Source organism: Strongylocentrotus purpuratus, unplaced genomic scaffold, assembly GCF_000002235.5.
Source record: "Strongylocentrotus purpuratus isolate Spur 01 unplaced genomic scaffold, Spur_5.0 spur5_scaffold_11, whole genome shotgun sequence".
Classification (NCBI taxonomy): domain Eukaryota; kingdom Metazoa; phylum Echinodermata; class Echinoidea; order Camarodonta; family Strongylocentrotidae; genus Strongylocentrotus; species Strongylocentrotus purpuratus.
In genome coordinates, this window is record NW_022145596.1 from 29,800,469 (window position 1) to 29,818,494 (window position 18,026).

The 18,026-nt window shown below is 39.1% G+C and overlaps 1 protein-coding gene across 2 annotated transcripts; it reads left to right on the forward strand.

Annotated features, from left to right (window-relative positions):
* The first annotated feature begins 72 nt into the window (after positions 1–72).
* Positions 73–16,603, forward strand: LOC577808 (N-acetylglucosamine-6-phosphate deacetylase-like). Of its 2 annotated transcripts, none has more exons than XM_030981138.1 (9): positions 73–153; positions 4,320–4,559; positions 5,581–5,720; positions 7,162–7,216; positions 8,241–8,450; positions 10,853–10,941; positions 11,407–11,545; positions 12,763–12,892; positions 13,526–16,603. In XM_030981138.1, the coding sequence occupies exons 2-9, from the start codon at positions 4,331–4,333 to the stop codon at positions 13,773–13,775; spliced, it is 1,242 nt and encodes a 413-aa protein (XP_030836998.1). In that variant the 5' UTR covers positions 73–153; positions 4,320–4,330; the 3' UTR covers positions 13,776–16,603. The 2 variants fall into 2 exon arrangements, with proteins under 2 accessions (XP_030836998.1, XP_030836999.1); XM_030981139.1 differs by having other exon boundaries at positions 89–165.
* The last annotated feature ends 1,423 nt before the right edge of the window (positions 16,604–18,026 follow it).

Sequence of the window (18,026 nt, forward strand, 5' to 3'; positions counted from 1 at the left end):
TCATTATTATTATCTCTATTATCATTATCAATACCATAAAGTCATTATTGTTTTCTTTAATTTCTTGAATAAAGACTACTCAGGAGGGTGGATAAAAAATTCCAAGATATTCTCAATTTCGTTGCTGATATCTTGAAAAGACAGCACACTTTGGTGAGTGAAAAGGTAGAATTCACAATTTCAATTTGTACTAAGTTTATTGTTGTCATTTTCTTTGGTTTTATAGACTGTACAGATATGGTTGAATGATCGGAAATAGGTTCGGTAGAGAAAAGTAATTCTATAACGGTCCCACTAGTTCAAATATAATGTTCGTTTGGATGAACACGCGTCTTCATTTTTTGTCTCGCCTGTATAGCAAAAGCTGAATCCAGGGAGCTCCGCCGCCGAAGCCGTCCCCTGGCCTTCGGCGGCGGAGCTCCCTGGAGTTGAGCAAAAGCGAGACATAGCAGGCGCCGCTTATCCGGTGGCTGCGGCGGTGGCGGCGTCGGTGGCGGTGGCGGGGGGCAGCGGCGCCAACATCAATATTTTTAATACAATTTTAAATGTGTAAGTTCTTAATCTTAATCCTAATCCATGAAACTTGAACATAACTTATAAGGGATATCGGCGCTAGTGTAGCAAGGTATCCAAAATATAGCCTACTAAAACAGACCTCAAATTTTAGACCCCAAATTTCGTGTTTATCATTATCTCTAGGGTTAGGGTTAGGGTTAGGGTTAGGGTTAGGGTTAGGGTTCTAGGGTTAGGGTTAGGGTTAGGGTTAGGGTTAGGGTAATGATGACCACAAAATTTGGGGTCTGAAATTTGGGGTCTGTTTTAGTAGGCTATATTTTGGATACCTTGCTACACTAGCACCGGGGGCTCGTTCCTAGAAACCAACGACAAGACAGTCATAACTTTATCCGCCAACTACGGAGATGTCTCTGATCTTCCTAAACCGTTTCACGAAGAGCTTACTAGCTAGTATCTCGTGAGATCGATATTATCGGCGAGAAGAGGAGCCGAGAATTAGCCTTAGTCGCAATACCACCAGATTATTACAAAATTAATATTAGGGAAAATGCAATTATTTAAATGAATTAGTAATAAAAAAGATTAAAAATGATACCAAGAAATAAGAGATCCAATATACTTCCAAATTTGTGTAGATTAAACAATTGAAGTACTTGTAAAATATAATTGTGAGTTTTTCATTACATGACCAGTGAATCAGTTTTGTTGTTGAGATGGGCACCCCCCGAATATTTTCATTTGATAGTTTATAAAAATACACCCTTATATTATTCTTTGAAAAAATACGATGTAATGAAATTTGTGTTCAATGTTTTTGGCGTCAGCACAATATAAAAATTACAAAACTTCGATATTTCAAACGTTAAAACATTATGTTTAAACCATTCACTTTGCATAATTGAAAATAAAATTCATCTCGAAATTAATATGGGTCTGAAAACTAAAGAATACACTTCAAACTATGGCTTGCCTGCCGTGGCAAAATACATATCCCTTCGATGAGTTTACAATGTGGAAATAAAGGCGTATAATCAGTTTATTTAAGTGGGAAAATCCTTAAATACAAACATGGCATATTTTCATGAGATTATCAAATACAAAAAACGATAATTCACTGTTTAAGTGAATGTGTAGAAAAATCATAGTTGGAGGATTTATTGTCCTTTTTTGCCAGCCATAGTCTACCCAATAAATGACATGTGATGGCGCTGCCCATCGACTAAATAGTTATGACAGAGATACGACGGTGTCAGAGGTGTCATAACTCCTTAGTCAGGATGTTGTCGTTGATCTTGGCAAAGAGGGCTTGGTGAAACACGTAGCGGACAAGTTGTTCACTAACGCTGATTTAGTCAAGAAGTTAGACTTATGACGGTTTGTAGGAACGGGCCCCAGGATATCAAGTATCATCAATGATAAGATTAGTCTTTGAAGTGACAAAGTCAAGGTCAAAAGTCATTTCAGGTCTGCAAACTCAGACTTTGTTGTGCCTTGTGGCATCAAGATTTTGAATTATTTTCGGCATAATTTCAAAAGTGTTTGTTCAAATTCTTCTGAAACTTCTACCCAAGGGTTATCAAGTATCACGAATCATATGACACAAATTCCAGATCACAAAGTTGATCAAAGACGATTAGTTTCACTATCAAGTATCATTTTCACGATTTTGAGAAAAATATAGATCTAGATCTAGACGAGTTCGGTACGTAATTCTCTGGGATGCGAAATGCAAATGTACAAAAGTGAGAATACAAATTATACAAAAACTTTAAAAAGCTGATTATAAACATTAAATCACAAATCATTAAACTATAACATATAAATAAGAGAGGTAAGAATGTTACACACCGTTTTCCATAGTCGATTCATACTACCGGTAGTCTTTTCTTAGGATACCGTCATACCTTTGGGGCCTATGTGCATTATTATTCCCTCTCTAATTACTTCTTCCAAATTATATTTTCAATATCAAATCAATTATATAACAAGTATTTTAGAGACTCTAGAATAAAAACTGGCTGAGAAAAGGCATTTTGCCTAAAATTTCTCGTCACAATAAACAAAAAAGTACGTATTGATAAACTATCACTTTACGGTATCCTTCAACTAACTTTTGATTCGACTGTCAAAAAAAAAAACACTCACAGGTTTTTCTTCAATTTAAGAATCTTTACAGAAATATGCAAATCATTTGATGATGTAAATATGATAATGACACTATTTATTATTTATTTTAGGAGAATTTATATGTACATGTATATTTTTTTTTTTTCTTTTTGAACAATTTTAGCGCCAAAACTTGTTTTGGGTTATTCTTCATAAATCAAATGGATCGTGACAAACACTATCTTCTTGAGCTGCTAGTATCGCGATATATCGATTTCATGTCTGTCATGGCTTTGTGAAACGGTTTATCCACTTCATGACATCTCCGTAGGTCGGCGACAAAGATATGACTGTCATGGAGTTGGTTTCGAGAAACGGCCCCCCGGTTTTCGGCCACTTAAGACAAAATCCTATTTTTTGGACCCTTTACTTCCTATTTATTATCATTTCTTGTTCAAATCATTAAGCAAATATTATTATTATTATTTAAACAAAAAAAGAATCCCAGAAAAAATCATGAATTGCCATGACAATATTCATTTCAATTTTCACTGTTTTGGAGCCGGTTATCGACCTAGCGAGTCAGTTTACGACCGCATGTACAAAGTCAATAGGAAGCGCGTGCCGTGCGCCGTGCGTTTCCGCGATGATCTATAGCACAAGCGGGCGGAGCAGGTATCCCTGCGCCGGAGCTCCCCGGTGCTCGCTTGGTCGAAAACTAGCACTGCGGTGATCGGAAATTGGAATCTGAATTAGACGGACATATCGTGTGTGCGTCGCGGTGTTCGGCTGCATTGATTTAATACATGCGATGAGATACTTTTGAGCTTGCGACTAACACAAAATCGGGCTCTAAATCTGAAAAATACTTGAAATAAAGCTCATTTTATGGTAGGCCTACCGATATTTCTTACAGACACGCGTAAGATACTCGATTTTTCAGATTTGGGTAGCGGGACCGCCATTTACATCTCTAAAATGTGATATTTTAGGATATATTTTCCATTGCAAATGTGGTTCTTCAGTGACTCTGGCATGGTATAGTATGTGTGGGATATGTGTTATGCTATTATGCGATGTATTTTAAATGGATTTTATCATGCATCCAACGGATCGGACGAAAACTGGAACTAGTCGATTACTCCCTCCTTTACTCTATATGAGAATTAATAAATTAATTTTTTATTTTTATTTGTTCATATTTCATGAAAGATATCAATCTTGGTATAAATGATAGTAAATAATACTTCTGATTCTGATTCTTAGTAAATATTCACTTCAAATGCTGACTATTTTCAGAGAATTTCATTTCAGGGGCCTGCTAATGGGCCACCCTGCCTATAAATAGTGTCCCAACCTCAATTTTTCATCATATCATATCAAATTGCTGCATATACCTCCATATAAACTTTATACTTAAGGTATATTGTGTTTTTGCTGTTCTTTTCATGTTTTCATGCATTCCTCTTTTTCTTCCTTCCCTTTTCAATTAGACCTAACAACAACGTAACCGGTAAGGTGTCACAAATTTCAAATTTACAAGCTGGCAAGTGACAAGTTAATTTTTAAAAAGGGCCAATGCGACTTGACTGTTGACAAGGCTCACCAGCTGAACAAAAATTTCTGAAATTCCATGTTTTTTTTTCTCATACTCAATCTCTCTTTTTTCTCTTCATTTTCCTCTATGACCTATACAGTACGCAAGTGTATGTTGAAGATGCCTTCCAATGGCTTGGTTTCTCATCATCCGATCATCCAGTTCAGGAACTGTCGCATCCTCCATCAGCGTCGGATCATCCGAGACGACCTGTGGGTGAGAAATGGGGAGATCCTGAATCCAAGAAAGCTTTTCTGGGAGGAGAAAGGCTATGCTGATCACCAGATAGATTGCCAGAATGCCATCATTGTTCCTGGCTACATTGATGTGCAAATCAATGGTGAGAGCAGTTATCTGTAGTGTAGTTTCTTATTTTAAAGTTCCCCTCTAATCAAAGCGGGCTTAAAGTTGAAAAAGAGACATGTAGAAAACATTTTGACTGGAGATTCCGAATATGACAATGATTTTTCTTAGAAATCATCAATAATTCTTGAAACTACATGTAGCTCTAAAAATGATGACTCAGACCGCTTGAAAAAAAAGCCCAGTTTCCAAGAGCTGTATTGCACAAATTATAATTTCATTGCAGGAGACAACATTGGCATTATACACAACATAACTTAGCACTTGAATGGAGATTCCTTACTATAAGTTCTATAACATACCAAAAATCAACTAAATCTTCAACAATTGTTCAAATAATGTCCATGATTTAAAAGTTGTTATCGTTCCTATCTGTTTCATGTCAATTTTCTTATATTTTTAGGAGTAATTTTTCTAAAAACAAAGACATTAGTATACATACACTTTCTCACAGGTTTCACGGCAAACCGCTGCACAATATAAGTATAACGACGATGGGGTGCAGGCGCACGCGCACGCGCGTGAGTGAAGTAATTGACTGTAATCTCAAATCCTCATTAAAGTCATGCAAGTAATTCACATTATTAATTGATGATGATCACTACACCGGGGTTTCCCCCTACCCTTATACAAATAGTGCAGTGGGTTCTTGACATGCAATTGTGGTGACTCTCCTCTACACGGGGCCTCCATTTAACGTCCTATCCGAGGGACGGAGTGTTTACCACTTAACGTAGCCTGGGTCTATGAAACAAGGGGAGGGGCACGTAAACACACAACGCAAGCTTTAGTCATCCACCTGGCTTGGATTTGAACCCAAGATCTTTGGTTTGACAGGCAGACCCTCTACCGACTGAGCCAACTCGCCTCCTCGCAAGATCCCTACGTAAAACTGCAAACTGTTGGGCATTTGGGCTTAGATTTTGGGCGCCCATGTGTCCCAGGCGCATGTTAGTAATAATCATGCCTTGATTTATCTTTTCTTTTCTTGATACCAGGTGGTTTCGGTTATGACTTTTCCTCTGAGCCAGAGCTTGTGTCGGAGGGAATCCAGAAGGTCGCTCAAGGCATCCTGTCTCATGGGGTCACCTCTTTCTGCCCCACCCTTATCACTTCATCCCCAGATACATACAGAAAGGTGGGTTAACATTCCAATAGCATGTTCAGACTTAAGGAAATCTATACCAAACTTGTTCAAAGAAACGTTGTATAAACAATCATTGTATAGTGGAAGAGGCGTATAAAATGGGTCACAACATTGTATAAAAAAACATTTAAAGAAACTAGTTTTGAAGAGGTCAGCTGACATGGCAGCTGGCCAATTATCTGCGTGCTCTCACCTCTTTGATAAGCCCGCCCATTTTTATGCTTTTTGTCGATACAATGTTCAAATTAGAATGGGACCCTTGTCCTTTATCAGCTTTCTTTTGAAATGATACAATACAAGATACAAGATACAAGATATTTTATTTGGTCTTTGCAAACAAGTTACATAGAAAATTGTTTTCCACTGGCGTTACAGTCATATTCAACAAAATACATAATTACAAGAAATAAATACATCACGTTTATAGAATGAAATAGATGAAATAAGGAACAAATACATGCAAAAGATAATGAAGCGACAAAAATGGTCATTGGTACATGCACTTCAAATCATGAGTTTCAGAATTAAGCCTTGGCCATTGGTATTTCAAATCGTACAATTAAATTCCGACGCAGAAGTTTAACGTTTAACCTGTGAGTTGAATTTATGAACAGAGTCGGGTACAAATGAATATCTGAATCGTGAAAGCCGGGTTGGGGTGGGGCGAATTCGGATACCAGAACAATTAAATGAATAAAATAAATGAAGTGGATGGGTATTGTCTTTCATGATTGCACAGACCTTATCAACAATTTGCTCAGTACAATGAGACTCGACAGAAGCTAATTCTACCCCAATTATGCGTTGTGCTATTTTACGTGGCCTTTCCAATTTCTTCTTGTCATTTTTTAAGAGATTGCCAAATGAATATGTAATATTGAAAAGATGCACATTCACCATGCAATGATCAGACTAGATTATAAACTATTTACATATTGTATAGGTTGGAGAGAAGGAGAGCATATTTTAATGGATAAGAGTGTGTGAGTACTGTCATCACTGAAGGAGGAGTCCTTGCCTTTGATTGTGAATGTTCAAATGCAACACAGCAGCAGCAGCAGAGCGGTATTGATAACAATCACAATGTTGTATCTACCATCAGCAATACGTTTATCGTCATGATCATCATCATCACGTTGTCGTCGTCATCATCATCATCATCCCTCTCCTCGACATCAGTGTTGCCCTCATAATTATCATCTTCAACAAGATCATCATCGTTGTTATCATCAGCGTCACAATCAACATCACCATTATCATCAACATTATCACCATACTCATCATCTTCATCACCATCATCATCATCATCATGTACACTGTTTCTTGGTAAGATTATATTGAAGCTGACATACGGCCTGCTCATTAAAGAGAGATATGTTTTTATGTTGTAATTTGATTGTTTTTCTTCCCCTCAAATCTTTTTATAATTTAGATTATACCACAGATACACAAAACAGAGGGGTCAAACAAAGGGGCTGGTGTATTAGGTAAGATTTAATTATTTTCTTAATATTCATGTTTTTAAATTATTTGGTCATGCTCCCTTTGTCAATCAAGCAGTAATGTTTTCAACTCCAACTTTCAAATTGTTAGACTTCAAGATCAATTTAAAAATTAAAAAGCAGTTACATTGTATTACATGATAGAAGGTACTAATAATTTCTGAAAGTAATTTTTGATACATGGATACAGAGGGAGACTGTTAAAGAATTAACCAACCATCAAGTCATTTTAACCTGATGATAAATGAATTATGTCATTGCTATATGGTTTAAAGGGGCTGTAGCATGGGAAATACTTGTTGACGCCATCTACGTCTTCTTTTGGACAACTGCACGTAAACTAATGGACTTGATTAACTGGGTCAGCGCGCTAGCGTTCGCGAAACAGACCAAAGTTCTCCTTACGCTTCGGTTTCGCGTATGTTGCACGCACATGAATATGTAGGCCTACTGCGGTCGCGTCGTCCGTAGTCGTAATATATCCGATTTTTCCCGAGTTGGCCTCGGGAAAGATGCATAATCTCGTGTGCTACAGCCTCGTTAATACAGGAACCACCAGGTTCATGTATGCAGCGGGTTAAAGTTTAAATCAATCTTATTATCTGTTCTTAGAGTGCAAGAGAAAAGTTTCAAGTCGTGTTGTAAGTCAGTGCTATTCTCTCTTGCAAGGCATTAATCTACATTCCTGCACTCTATCCAGGTGGAGTAAGTGGGTGCCTGGGAGGAATTCATGCCTGTAATGCGTGTAGTGCCTCGGAACAGCTGGGCTTAAGCCCAAGTAATCATAGATTTTTGTAGGCACTTCGAGCAGCCCCCGGGTTAGATTTATGCGCAATATAAAAGTAGCTATATTCTATTTTATAATTTTGTTTATATTGCTTTTTTTATATTTTTTATTCTGATGATTGCAAGACAAAGACAAAAGTTTTTAAAAAGTGTCTTGAATTATTGCTATTCTCAAAAATATGCCCATGGCCATGTAACTTATTCCACCTCCATCCATTTCCAGGTCTACATTTAGAAGGGCCCTTCATCAGCGTAGAGAAAAGAGGGGCACATCCCCAGCACCTGGTCCACCCCCTCTCTGGCGGCACACAGGACCTCTTTGATGTCTACAGTAATCTGGATGATGTCGCCATAGTAACGCTAGCTCCGGAGCTGATTAACGCCAAGGCCGCGGTGCAGGAGCTAGTAAAGAGAGGCATTACTGTGTCAGTAGGTGAGTAACATAATGATGGTGGCAGCAGAAAGTACAGTCAAACCTGTCTATAGCGACAACCCAAGGGAAACACAAAATGTTGCCTTTGTAGACAGGTGGTCACTAAAGCAGGTTTGACTGTATCTTTTCAGAGCCTGAATAGTCTTAACTCTGTGTTAAAGTACATGAGTTGGCTCCAAACAGATTAAATGTTGAAGTCAAGTGGTTTGATCACTGGACTGGGGATGGGAGAGTCATGGGTTCAAGACATGGTATGGCACTTAAACTTTTTGGCCCAAATTCACAAAGGAGGTTCAAATTTAACCCATGGTTTAAACCCTCATTTACATAACCCATGGTTTAAAATGAGCTCAAATTAAGCGTACCTTGCCTTGAGCGTGTCTAATATTAGACCTTTGACTGCGATTATTTTGCGCTAATTTTAGACCATAGGTTATGTAAATGAGGACTTAAACCATGGGTTAATTGTATACCTCCTTAAACTGCATTGCTCTCCATGGGTACATGTTAAAGGGGAAGACCACCCTGAAATTAAGTTAGTTTTAATAGGAGTAGAAAAATGAGAGAAACAAGTCAGTGAAAGTTTGAGCAAATTCCGATTAAAAATAAGGAAGTTAGGATTTTTGAAGTTGTGATCAATCAAACACAAATTGGCAACTCTATGACGTATCATGCGAGCTCAACTTCCATTTGCTCAGTACTAAAAAAATCTAAAATTTTCATTTTCCCTCAAGAAAAATTTCAACCATACATGCACCCTAAATATAATAATTGCAAATATGTTTCTATACTCCCCCTGCAAGGAACAAATATATATTTCGTCATCAATAACGAAGAAAACATGATTTTATGGAATATTATGCACAAAGCAAATGAAGGAGAGCTCGTATAATAAGTCACAGAGTTGCCAATTTGTATTTGATTGATCACAACTTCAATAATTCATAACTTTCTTATTTTCATTCTGAATTTGCTCAAACTTTCACTCACCTGATTTTCTTATTATTCTGCCTCTATCGAAACAAACTTATTTTGGGGGTGGACTTTCCCTTTAAAGTTGCATGTCAGTGTGGTTGGATTAGCATTCAATGCAGAGTGCAGTAGAACAGTGTAATATTATGAGCATAGGGTGAGGATTCCATCATTTGAATCAGTAGGTAGACACGTTATCAAACAATGATTCATTGATTCCATTCATGGTGCACCTATAGGCGCATTTATACTGTCAAATACCTCATTTTGAAAAGTCGCGATGTTTCGTGCACCCGGTTACACTTGTGCTGAAACATCACCGACGGAGCTGTTCAGCGATGTTTTGGCGTGTTTCGGTTGGTAATGCGCATGTGCAGTCTTCCCGACCTTTGACCCCGACCTGCTTTAAGATTTTTAGCGCGCGCAATTTCCAGCTAGCGCTATAGCTAGCTAAATAGCGATACATCCCATGCACATGCATGCGATATGTTTTGTTTATCTCGCGTGTAGTATTTGAGGCAAGAGTGGATAAGTTACGAAGTACGGACTACGGCTGCTGATTCAGTTTTCCCAAATTCAATCGAAATCTAGTAGTAAAAACGATATGGGAAGGTTAAGAAAATCATCGTTGTTAATTGTTAATTTCATGCTTTCACTCATTTCTCTGAAGCCCTTTTCCCCACGTTTGCAGGGACGCTTGGAAGTCTGGTGGAGGAGCTCTCCCTGCCTCCACATCGAAATCAAGAACTTCATCTCATCATCAGTCCAATGGGAATTGTTCACTTCCATATTAATTAATCTAACAAAACACTCAAATACTACTACTAGACAGATATGGCCAGACGGGAATAACGAAGATTGAATAAAGGATGAGTTAACGGAATTGGAACAAACGGAGCTGAATGAACGGATAACACGCGCGACGATGGAAATGCTATAAATATCACACGGGAAGAACGTGGTTTAAAAGAGCGCGGGTAACAATCCGGAAGTGCCGGAAGTCACGTGCCTAACATCGCGATGTTACAACTGCGAGCGGTTATACTTGCCAAACACGCCAAAACACGCCAAAACACGCCAAAAGATCACACTTCGTTTTGGAATGTTTGGGGCTTGGCATGTCTGCCGGTAAAGCGTAGTTGCCCTTGGTAACATCGCGGCCAGGCTCCGGTTTGGCATTTTTTGGCGTGTTTGGATGACAGTGTAACTGCCCCTTATGTTGAACTGGGCCCCATTTCACAAAACTTGTCATCAGTGACAAATGACAGTTTTTGTTATAAGCTAGTGAAATCCTTGCTTCTGATTGGTTATCAGCAGATTTGTCACTGATTTTTGTCACTTGTCATTTGAAAAAAGGGTTTGTGAAACGGGTCCCTGGTGCAACAATTCGAGGGGCAATATAGTTATTCTGCTTTTGCTCTTTCGTTCAGGTCATTCTACGGCTAATCTATGTATAGCAGAAGAGTCTGTCAATGCTGGTGCTTCATTCATCACTCATCTCTTCAATGCAATGCTTCCAGTAAGTTGACCCCCCCCCCCCCCAGAGAACATGCTTAAACCAAACTAGTCAACGCATCAGTCTAAATATACATGTATATGTAAAAATAAATGTACATTTTAATACAGAGCATTTGAACAGGGGTATCAGAGCTGGCATCATACAATGAATATCAGAATCTGATCAAGTTACAGATATTATTGATACCATGCCTTATTTTGTAAATTACTTTTGTACTTTGATCCTTAGCATTTTGCCATGTTAATCCAATGGAGATGATCTGATTATATAAAACATGTATTTTAAATAGGTTTGATCCTCGTCCATGTGGGCTTTTTATTTATTGGATTATTTGATGCAAGCTATTAAAGGAAATCATGTGCACAGTGAAGTAGTGAGTTTGAAAATTTGTAGACGACAATAAACAATTCAAAACTTTTATTTTCACTTGTTAATGCTCACATGATTTTATTCATCTTTGCATAGTTCCATCACAGAGATCCAGGTATAGTGGGTCTTCTGGCAAGCAATGCGATCAACCGTTGTGTGTACTACGGAGTGATTGCCGATGGTATCCATACTCACCCAGCAGCTCTGCGTATAGCCTTCCAGACACATCCCGATGGTAACTAAACTCAAGACTCTTTTATTGATAAGGATAATAGCTCACTTTTATAATGCACCTAATACTTTGTTTCTAGGCGCAGTTCATATTATTACCCCGGTTATTGGATTCAGGCTCACCCTCACACAATGTAGCACATTCTCCACTCCCTAGGGAGCATTCCAGCCAGGCGCCATTTTACAAGCGCCACTTGCTCATCCAACCACCTTAACTTTCGCATCCTACCGGGTACCCATTTAACACCTGGGTGGAGAGTGGCAAATGTAGATTAACGTCTTGCCAAAGGACATTAGTACCGCTGTGGGACTCGAACCCTGCACCTTGTGATCTTCAGTCAGGTGACTTATCCACTAGATTACAACACTTCTACACTACTTACCAAAGCGTTTTCATCTTCATTGTTTCTCTCCGCTCAGGTGTTGAATGGATACCTAATAGGATGCGAGAATCATTGTAGTTTGCTCAGCATTGTGAGCGTCTCTAAAAATGACGCCTGGCTGGAGTGCTCCCCAGGGAATGGAGAATGTGCATACATTGTGTGTGGGCAAGCCTGAATCCAATGACTGGGGTGATAATATAGCTGTAGAGTGATTTAGATATTTAAAGCGCTGTATAATCCCAGAATAAAATTATTATATTATTACCAGTTGATGAAATTGTTTAGTTGTGCAGCCCTTCTGGTTAAGGCTTTATTTCTGTAGGACTGCTTGGAAGGTTCACAAGACAATAGGCTTTTTTTGTATTGTGGACCTTCTAATTACTGCTTCACGAAAGACCCGAATTAGATGAGATACCAAGTACAGTGTAGAAGGTTTTAATCTTTTGGACTTTCTGATCAAAATTGTTTATGGTTCACAGGTCCAATTGTTGAATCCAGTGGATATGTGGTTTATATAAAACTTAATTCTGGACATTTCCTCTTCTGTGTTGCATCCATTTGTCTTGTCTCAGCTAACTGGTCAAATTAAAGTAAATAATTTTTTTTTTTTTTTTTTTTTTTGGGGGGGGGAGTCAATATGCAGCCAAGCCATGCTTATGTAAAATTTAACAATGAAAATATTTTGACTGTTGCTAAAATGGTATTACCATACATACTTGTGTTACTCTCTATGATATGGTGGGGATTCAAACCTTGTATCCGTAGATCTATAATGTGCAGTTTGGTAACTTATCTACTAGATCATGACACATCTAATTTATTGCGCTTTAATCAACAGGGGTTGTCTTAGTAACGGATGCCCTGTCTGCGCTGGGATTACCACCTGGCAGGCATCAACTTGGCACACAACAGCTGGATGTTAGGGACAATGCTGCTTACGTGGCTGGTACCAACACTCTCAGTGGAAGGTAAGAACTGTTATATACGCTCTATGAACACCTCCTCATGTTTCTCTTCCATTGGTTGTCATGGTAGTGGATGCCTTATCTGCAATAGGATGACAGTCAGTTCATTGTCAGGGCAGGTGGATGTTCTGCTTGATATGACCACACCCCTTCTCCTCTATCACTATTTTATGTGATCGTCATGTAATTCATCTCAGTATTCATTGGCTCTATTAAAATGTTAAGTAAAATGTATTGTGAACAGAAAACTGGTAACAAATAGCCTGCCTTTGTCATGATATTTGATGAGAGAGACAGGAAAATTATTCATCAACCAACTAGCCAACCCACCTACAGGCCTGGGACATTTTAACATGATTTATTCTTTTAACTACTCACTTCCTTTATATTAAAGCCTGTTGGCACTAGTTTGGTCAGGAGGGATTAGATCTCCAAGCATGTTCACTGACATGTGGTTATCTCATCAAATCAGCTCTCAATTAACATAAAAAAAGGGATCATGGGGGACCAACGGGTACCACTTAGGCATTGTTTGCTATATAGAGGGTGCAAGTAGCTACAAGTAGTGCAGTCCTGCTCTTATGTTGATGTCTTGACTAAATAAAAACTACTTGATACTTTTTCTTTTAATTCCAGCATCGCCACCATGTCATCTTGTGTCAAGTTCTTACAAGGAGCAACCCGTTGCACCACCGTAGAGGCTGTCGAAGCTGCAACTCTTCACCCTGCCCAGCTCCTAGGAATCACAGAGAGAAAAGGAACTCTAGACTATGGCACTGATGCGGATTTCTTATTTGTAGATGAGGATTTAAATGTTAAAAGGACTTATATCGCTGGTGAAATGGTCTGGGACTCCAAAACAGGTTTCAGGAATAAATCAAGCTAGCATGTACTGTATGTATTAACCAAGCACACTGTATCCTTTGCCATATGTGCTAAATCTTATTGAATACTTATTGTTTTATTACTGAAATGAATGCACACTGTGTGCATGAAAGTACTTCGTATTATGTATATCGATATCTATATGTATATATGTAGGCATGAGGAATCATGGTACTAGAGAACACAGATGTAGCTCAACTTTCACTTTATTTGAGCAAGCTTTTGGCTTTGTAATCTCAGAAATGGATGATTGCCCTTCTGTCCTCAAAATGATAGAAATAGTAGATACTCACGTGCAATTGATCCGCTGCAGTCTCTATCTACAGTTTATGCAAACAAGATACAAGCCAAACCAACAATATCATTATCTTGCCATAACCTGGATTGTTGGTCCTTACAAATATCCCAAACTAGAATATGAACTAGAGATGGTGGTAGGCAGGTTTGTTAGGAAAATATTTTGGATAATGAGGTGCCTTAATTAGTGGAGCTAGGTTAAATGAGAGATGAAGATATATCAGATGATATTGAGCTTTAGTTTCATGTTTATGTCTGTCTTGCTTTGCGCTTTGTGAGCAATTATTATATCTCGTACATGTGTACACCCCCCGGAAAATTTTAAAAAGTGCACATTTTTGTTAATAGCAACATGTGTACATGTTCATATCAATCACACAAATCGTTCTTAACAAATCGATCACCAGAACAATGAAAATTTAGAAAAACACAGCGAAGTTGACCATGATTGCAAATTTTATGAAATTTGTGCAGACAAATGAAAATTGGCATAGTGTGCTATTGTGCAATGTGATCTCATGTGTATGTCTGAGGCACACACCATTTCATTTCATTTATGTTCCACATTCCAGTAAAGAATTCTCAAGATATCTGCCTCTCCCCACACAGTAATTAATGCCTGGCTATCTTCTTGAGTCCAAAGAAACGCAATGTTTTCCACCATTTTATTTTAATTCAGCGCGTGTCAACCTAGTGTCGGGGTCAAATATTCCAATCACGTGATCATTCCTATTTCCGGTTTCTCCCCGGTATGTGCACTCAATCGGAACGGGGTTTGTTTCTACTTTTATGTACATTGTCCGGTTAGCTTCCCTTATCCCCTATCGGCCATTAACCGGATACTGGCTTTAGATAGAAACAAGGCCGCTTAGCATAGTAGGATCTATAGCTGTACATCTAGACATTGAGCTCGAGTACATTCTGCATATCCAAACCCTTTCCTTATTGAGCCCGAGGCCAAGGTAGAATGAGAAGTCCAAGACTGTAGAGACACGGCAGAAGAGAACTTTTGAGTCTTGGACTAAAGGTCTATTCGGTGGATACGACTCGAGGTCCACTCCATCTCTGAGTCTGACTCTGTCAAAAGAAAAATGAAATTAAGAAAAAATGATAAAATAGAGCTCTGGATTGAAGGGGCATACTCCCGACTTTCTTAAGGCTCCCTCCAGATTAGTGCTTATGAGCCCGCACAGATCATATCTGGTGATTGAACATCCTGGATGCTCAGCTAGAAAGTATGTGCACTATCTGTTGAAATGGGCCTGGTACTGCTCAGAGGGCATTTCTTAAAAGGAGGGAATTCTTCTTCTTAGTCTCTTTGGAGATGCGCTGGATAGGTGTCCTTTGCTGTAGCAAGAACACTCATCATTTCGGGTGATTGTCGCTTCAGGGAATGGGTGTTTGCTAGATAGGTTCCATCCGGATTGCCAACGTTCCGCAAAGAGGACATTTTAGTGGGGCGTGGGAAGTCTTCTTGGTCTCGCAGATGCGCTGGATAGGTATCCATCCGGATTGCTAACGTTCCACACAGAGGAAATTGTGGGGGGGCATGGGAAGTCTTCTTCTTGGTCTCGCAGATGCGCTGGATAGGTATCCATCCGGATTGCCAACGTTCCGCAAAGAGGACATGTTAGTGGGGCGTGGAATATCTTGTTCTTGGTCTCGCAGATGCGCTGGATAGGTATCCATCCTGATTGCCAACGTTCCGCAAAGAGGACATTTTAGTGGGCGTGGGAAGTCTTCTTGGTCTCGCAGATGCGCTGGATAGGTATCAATCCGGATTGCCAACGTTCCGCAAAGAGGACATTTTAGTGGGGCGTGGAATATCTTCTTTTTGGTCTTGCAGATGCGCTGGATAGGTATCCATCCTGATTGCCAACGTTCCGCAAAGAGGACATTTTAGTGGGCGTGGGAAGTCTTCTTGGTCTCGCAGATGCGCTGGATAGGTATCAATCCGGATTGCCAACGTTCCGCAAAGAGGACATTTTAGTGGGGCTTGGGAAGTCTTCCTTTTTGGTCTCGCAGATGCGCTGGATAGGTATCCATCCGGATTGCCAACGTTCCGCAAAGAGGACATTTTAGTGGGGCGTGGGAAGTCTTCTTGGTCTCGCAGATGCGCTGGATAGGTATCCATCCGGATTGCCAACGTTCCGCACAGAGGACATTTTAGTGGGGCGTGGGAAGTCTTCTTCTTGGTCTCGCAGATGTGCTGGATAGGTGTCCTAAGAGTGGAAGGAATAAAAATATATTATATGGTTGATACATGAAGGTGAATGTTATTTATTGTCTTCACAGGCAGTTCTATATACTCTGCCATTTCAATGATGTATGTGTAAACAAGTATTACATTTATCTCATTTTAATAGTAGGTAGGGAATTAAACCATTATAAAAACATGATACTGATAAGTGATTGTGTAATTTGTAAAGGAAACATGACCTGTTGAATTAACAGAATTATAGAAGATCAAGAAATTATGTTTGAAACTTCCAGGTGCCCAAGGACTAGCTAAAAGCTGGTTTGTGCTGGCATTTGAAATATGAATAATACAGATCTGCCAAGTAAGCAATATATTTTCATTATCTTCTGTGACATGCACTACACAATAAACAGTCCTACATTTGTACTTGGTACGTACCTTCTATCCCTATCTTGCTGTTAGGCACCAAATCACCATTATCACCAACACCATCCATTCACATAGCATTTTGATTTCAATGAGCCATTTCACAATTACAATTATACAATAAGTATATTAGTGAGCTTGCATTTCTTATGATTACATTAGATCATGTATTCATTTGGTGGTCCTCCACATTCAGGACAAGGTCCATTGACACAGACTTGAGAGTTTAGGGGGTTGAGAAGCATTAATTTGGCTCTCGCTTTCATGTGTCACATCTGCTGCCATTCCTACTACTTGGTATAATATTGTAAACAATTTGTGTGTCCTGTATCAATAATTATCATTTGAAATTCTTTGGCAAACTTCACAATTGTTGCATAATCAGTGCCCAATGTACTTACTAGTCAATCTCAGTGTAAATTGACTAATTTCCTGCGCAAAATAGTCCCGCAAAACAAATACAACATGGATTTTTCGGATACATTGGCAAGTACGTTCCCCTCGGTATTAGACGTTGACAAACGACTTCAAGTACCTCAGGAAACTAATTTGCCCGGTCCCATCAACCTTGTTTTAACGATCGAGAGTTTACTGCATTGCCTATATCAACCCTCAAACCATGTTATATTTGGATGATAACTTTTTAGTCCTGTTTGTTCATTTCTTTTACTTCGTTTGAAAGCGACTGCCCTACTATTGATGTTGGTCCATGTGGATATTTCTTCATGGTGACGGCTGTAGATTATGCTTGATGAAAAGAATAATATATCATGATGCTTGGTTCAATCAGGTATGATCGGAATGGGTGCATGGGACTAGACGTGGTTGTTGGGCAGAGGTTGCTTCCAGCTAGAGCAAGAGTATATCAAACATTTCTGACAAACTTTATATGACGTACGACTGGAGGTATAAACAAAGACTGTGGTCTGGGTGAACTGCAGGGATCTCGAAGTTGGGCGTGGATCGGAGCTTGGGTGTGTAAGTAATAGTTGAAGATCATAGTTAATGTGGCTGATGAACATGAAGAATCCTGTTTCGTGTCCTTTACTCATAACAATAAGGGCGCCGCCTGTGATTTTATCACGATGTTAAAATGCCGAGTACAAAAGTGCAGCAAGAAATTCCTTGTGGAATCCCTTGTACACTGCTTGTTTTTCTGTGTGATTGCGCAGCATCTTCTTGGGCAATTAAGTATTAGGATGTCCATCTGTTGGAGGGGCATGAGTCCGCTGTGCTGGGTGCACATGCGGCTTAAAGAGAAGGTTGAATACTACATTTAAAGCACTTTCCATTGATAATATTATTACCTTTTGTTCATCTCTGTCTCAA